The sequence below is a fragment of the Sycon ciliatum genome, chromosome 12, assembly GCF_964019385.1.
Source record: "Sycon ciliatum chromosome 12, ocSycCili1.1, whole genome shotgun sequence".
Taxonomy (NCBI): Eukaryota; Metazoa; Porifera; class Calcarea; order Leucosolenida; family Sycettidae; genus Sycon; species Sycon ciliatum.
In genome coordinates, this window is record NC_088654.1 from 8,872,806 (window position 1) to 8,878,566 (window position 5,761).

Here is a 5,761-nt window from a genome sequence, read left to right on the forward strand (position 1 = left end):
GTTGCGTCGCAGAAAGTTGTATTGTGAATCGGCCTTAAAAGGGAAACTCCGGTCCAAAATCACCACCATTTTTTATTGCGGAATTAGAGTATGTCATAAGTGGTAGAATGGCGAAAACCGGAAGCTTCTACGACAAGGATAACATACCTAAATTACCAATTGCAATTTTCCATATTTGGCACGAGGGGGCCCCCGCCCACCCTGTGACGTAAAACGTTCTCAGTGAGCTCCAAATTTTTTTATTCAAATGGTAAATTTTGAAAAAGGTATTCAATGTTTTTTCTTCAATCAATAACCCTTGTACTAGTACATGTACTAGTATTCATTCGATCATCATGTTGGAGGAAAAGGAGACCACGGGAGGTGTGGAGGTGGACGCCACTTCGGATTCAGCAACACCGAGGCCTTTTAGGTTCGAGCCGAAGCGCGCATCAGCGTCTGCGAAACTGTCTACAAGTAATATTTCTGAGACTACAAAACAGATAAACGTGAAGAGAACGCTTTGGTTGTACACAGTGCTCGCGTGAGCACTGCTGGATGCCGTTGCGGACAATGCAGCCTGATGTGGAGCGAGGTCGAGTCGACTTGCTCCTGGGAGGTTCCAGTAGGATCGCCAGATTCAAAAAAGCCGTCTAAAAGTTGCACTTTTATTTGCAGTCGCGGGAAATTTGAAGCCCTTCGTGGAGGAAAATTCTCAAGACAACAAAATGCCGACGAAAACAAAGACAGCCACCGCACCGAGAATACTCCACTTCGCTTCGATTCTTTGCGCTCTACACAATCCTACGGATACACACTCCCCTGAGATCTTTTCGCGACGGCAACAGATGAGAAACAGTGTCGTCCTCGTCGGCTTTCTGGATGGTAAATATATTCTTGGATTCAAAACGTCCCTCCGCAGATTTCGTGCCGCATTGTTTGGCACTAACCAATTGCAATTCTTTTTGCATGTGTGCACAGATATTGCTTAGATGTATCGGTGAGAGGATTCTTTTTAGTGCCAGTTATCGAGTTAGTCTGTTCTCGCCAGGTTTTCAGCAGTCATATTTTATTAGAAATTCGCGTCATATAGTCATAATGATTATCATACTGGCGAGCTACTGCAACACAGCCGAAATCAGAAACAGTGGGTGGAGGCTGGAAACTATACCACCATGATACCACCATAACAAGGAATGAAAATAAACACTTATTTGGATAATAGAAATGGGACGAACACATGCGGCAATGTCAGCAATATGGCCCGGAACGCGCAATATGTGAAGAGCCATACCAGTTTACGCATCCACAAACTGTACAAGACTGCGAAGCCAGAAAGCCGTCAACAGCATAATGTATGTATAAGCTGGCCTCGCATAAAGCCTGATAACGGTATAGCGAAATGGCCGGCAGCGAAGAGTAGCCGGCCAACCGGCGAAGCCACTGTGCAGTGCTGACGACTGTGAGGGTGACATGCACTGCCACGTATCCCAAATGCCAAAGCGCCATGCTAATTCTTAGTAGCTACATGATAGACTAGCATGTGGAATGCGTCAACAGCGATCACAAAACAGCCACGGCGGGACTCGCCAAACTTGTTCTCCGATACAGTAGTATCTGCAAGTCAACTTCCAGATAGAGGTGACACCAGAAGGTTGGTATTGCAGCACATGTTACAATGCCTAGCTGGACATCCTGACAGGCAACTTGTGGATAGGGTAGCGTGCACCAGCCAGCACAGACCACCAGGTACAGGCCATCATCACCATCACTGATCAATCACGGCATCATGCTTCACCGAAATGGGTCGGACATGCTGCAGTTCCTCTACAACTCAATCCTGGAGCAGCGATGGAATCTTCTGCGGCAGAGGCAAGAACCAGACACCCTGCACACAGCAACACAAAAAAGCAACAACTCCAGAATGGCACCAACTAAGGTAAGAAGTATCTACAATGGGCGCGTCCTATTACACAAAATCTCGTCGTTTCTAGAATTCAGAAATTACACACTCGACGTACACGCCATGCTAGGTACACTTGCGGGCGAGGGTGTACGGGATCCCACGTGATCCCCCTTTACGATTTCTACGTGTAGTTTGTTTACATAGCCGCAATCTGTTCATTCTGGTCATTCAAGGATTATAAAACCTGGGTCGAGAATGTGTAATCGAAAGAGCCCAATGTTATGTATGATACATGTATGTGATTGACGTGGCATGGCAACGTGAGCATAGAATTGGCGATTTGGCAAGTTTGGCTTATCGTATGCAAGCGAGAGATATGCCATTCGAACTGCTATCAAATTGTCTTAACCTCTGGAAGTCACTGTGGTGAATGTTTGAAGCAGAATATACACAATAGTATACAGTGCTAGAGGCCAAGCCACACAGTTACATGCAGAATCAAGCATGTACACACCTTCCTGATCGACGTGGTGGAAACATATAGACATTCGGCTGAGCTGATAAACATTGCTGCCATGCATACATTGCTATAATGTCAATGGTTGACCGACACATGTCTGTCGGGGTTCAGAAAGGTATGCTGCACACGTTCTCCATGACATCTGTAGATAACACACACAATAACACGCAGTGGTAAAGAATCAACTGTGAAGACACCTGTCGTGGTTTCCACAGGACCGATATACCACACGTAGACATCGCGACAAATACATGTACCGCGGCAACATTTTCAACTCATGTAATGCCTAGTCATGGGTTTCTGTACTCAACAAGTAATGCTGTACAGATGCAAGAAATTTCATAGAATCTTGTAGACTGTGTTGGGTGTTGAATGTACAGGAAAACGTGTTCACTGCTCTTTGCTTTATGAAACGTGCCCTGAAGGCATTTCATACGGAACCATTTTTCCAAAGAAGATCTAGCTAGTCTTGAGCTCTATCCAAAGTGATGAAGCTGGAAAAGCGATTGTCTTCCCATGATTATTGGTCTAAATTGGTCAAATGTGCATGTATGGCACACAACAAACACCCAAGCAGGAATACAAACAACTACGGGAATTCGTACATCTGTACAACGTGCACAAGGACCATTGATAAAGTGATCCAGATTCAAGACTGCAACGGCAAGTGTACAGACTCAATAACGATCACAGCAGCAACACGGGTCCCAGGAGGAGCGACAGCAGCAACAATGCTAAAAAAAAGCAACACCAGCGGTAGCGGTAATGCCAGTGGCAGCAGCAGCAGCAGTACAACCCACTGAGGGCATGCTCACATTGCGACCAAAACCGGTGGCCATGCGCAAAAGCGGGTAAGTTGAAGGGCAACAGCACACACATGAACTGAACGTCACAGTTACGTTACAAATCCTGATTGCGGCCTCAGTGGGGGGGGGGGGGGGGGGGGAGTATGTGCAGCGTGAGCGCACCTCAAGCACCAGCACAAACCTTGCAGCAAATCTGCACAACCCTTCAAAGCCCCACAATTTGTTGCTGCAAAATAACCCGTCGTAATAGCACAACTAGCTGTAGCACCAACCCTTGACAACAACCATTTGCAGCACCTATCGTCACATAATCAACCCAAATCTCCTCATTAGCAACAGCAGCAGCAGCATCATCATGTTCAGCTACGACAACCACAGTGGTACCAGCACAAACAGCTCCAACAGCAGGAACATGACGCGGCTTATGATGTGCATGGTATATTATAATTATGTATACTGCAGTGTACCAAGAATCTTTTCGGACTATCCCCTACTGCTATATTATGAAAAATCTAAAGATTTCCTGGCGTATTCACCTCCATTATTTGAGCAATACAAATCCATACTCAAGGAAATCTTTCGAGTACCACAGTACTCACTGGCTAAATGCTACTTTTTTCAAGTCCAAGCATTATGGAAGGCACGACATTACTTTACATCATTTGCTCTTTGTCAATAGATGCGTCACACATGCATTGCCCATGATTGCTATACTAAACAGAGACATATCGCCCCTGATATGTGCGAAAATATTACGTTGTGATTTTCACGTAATGGCAACACACCTCTGGGAATTTCGTGCCGCGTTGTGTGGCAAGCACCCACACTGCTTTCTTTTGTTGTTTGATAAACTAGAGTGTTGCGGCAACCTACCCACCAAGTGGCTTTAGTGCCAGTTATACAGTTTTCACTTACCAGCCAGTTCTTTCGAGCCCAATGATTGATGAATGCAAATGGAAATGACGACGTCCAACAAACATCAGCCCTGTAACTTCGCTTCACGCAGCTCATCCTCAAACTAATATCATATTGGGGTAGAAGGTATCCCTACGGAGCCGAAAACACCCTTTGATTGCCCTTGACCGGCCACTGAGACGACGAGGGCCAGGTAGAGTCCTCCACAAATTTCGGAATTTCGGCCATTCCTGAAGGCCTGAAAAGACGGCGTCATGGGGGCTTTGTTTCCCGCGGTTGCAAATAAAACTGGCCCTTGAGTAGGGCTTGGCGATCCTACTGGTTCCTGCAGCTTTTAGTAAACGCGGATTGGAAGTGACGTCACTAGTTGGGTGATAGTACACTGGGTGCGTTCGACTACACACTTGAATCGATCCATGAATCCATTCGTGGATCGATTCAAGTGCGTAGTTTCTTCCAAGCCATCGAACGGCGTGAAGAAGGTGAATCACAATGAGACTTTTGGTTACGTGGTCATGACGTTGAACAACAGGTCAAGTAGTGTCCACGGTTACACACAGCGACACATACTTATCATTGCCATGACTCATGTCTATGAGCACTGCCTGAACACTTGACCTACCACACAGATGCCGATACACGTGTATCGCCAGAGCTCGATCGCCCGCGCCCTGCGACGTGACTGGCGGCGAACAAGGGTATAAATGCGAGCTTACAGCATGTTTAGGGTTCTTTTTCCCAAGTTCACTGGAGTGTAGGATAGAGTTTTGCTTGCAGAATTTCTTAGATCGCTATCAGTGTAACGCGAAGCTACGAAGGAGAGATTCAGTTGTGCACATTGTGCCTTGTGTTCGAGAACATACTTTCATTCGGTGACAGCCATGCGGCCGAATAAAGGGAAAGGAGGAAAGAATCGTCGTCAACGCAAGGCGGTCCGCACCGACAGCAATCGAGAGTTAGTATTCAGAAATGATGGCACCGAATACGCACAAGTTACCAAGCTGTTTGGCTGTTGTCGCCTGGAGGCTTGGTGTTATGATGCTAGAACCCGGATTTGCCAAATTCGAGGAACGTTAAGGTGGAACAAAGTCTGGATCAAGCAAGGCGACATCATACTGATTGGCGTCAGGGACTTCCAGGATTCTAGAGCAGATGTAATTATGAAGTACAGCCACGAGGAGGCAATGAAGCTGAAGGCCTATGGAGAGTTGCCAGAGACAGCCAAGCTCAGCGACAGCACCACGTTCGCACCAGATGCTAAACATTTCGTTGTTTTTGACGACATATCAGAACCTGAAGATGATGACAGTGATGCAACGACGTGATCAGTGACTCAATCGACAATGCTGCGAAACGGTAAAGGAGAGCATACTCCAAGAACAATGCCGGAGAGACAACTCCGTGAAGAAACGCTTGGATGGGATGACGACAGTTCCTTCCTGGTGAAGGAGCTGTTGATCTCCTAGCGGGCATAGACGGTGGCACCTCCCCGCGGTTATGCCTGGTAACTTTTGCATTCAGCTCGCTCCAAGTCGAAACATCTGAAGCTGATTTGAATGCGAAAGGCTAAGTCCACCAAAATCCATACACATTGATGAAGTTTGTTTCAACTCGGTTGTTGAGTACAGGAATAAT

General features: G+C 46.5%; 1 protein-coding gene and 1 long non-coding RNA gene across 2 annotated transcripts; one reads left to right on the plus strand and one right to left on the minus strand.

Moving 5' to 3' along the window:
* Positions 1-988: 988 nt before the first annotated feature.
* On the minus strand, positions 989-4,412 carry LOC135828418 (uncharacterized). The gene is made up of 3 exons (XR_010555662.1): positions 4,127-4,412; positions 2,400-2,547; positions 989-1,867 (listed from the first exon to the last, which is right to left on the minus strand). It is a non-coding gene; the product is annotated as an uncharacterized LOC135828418 (long non-coding RNA).
* A 595-nt stretch (positions 4,413-5,007) lies between these two features.
* LOC135827948 (eukaryotic translation initiation factor 1A-like) lies at positions 5,008-5,451 on the plus strand. Its single transcript, XM_065340384.1, has one exon. It carries the CDS (start codon positions 5,008-5,010, stop codon positions 5,449-5,451), a length of 444 nt encoding a protein of 147 aa, XP_065196456.1.
* The last annotated feature ends 310 nt before the right edge of the window (positions 5,452-5,761 follow it).

Excerpts from the sequence above, each read along its gene's own strand:
- LOC135827948 (XM_065340384.1), top strand. The coding sequence starts at position 5,008 with ATGCGGCCGAATAAAGGGAAAGGAGGAAAGAATCGTCGTCAACGCAAG.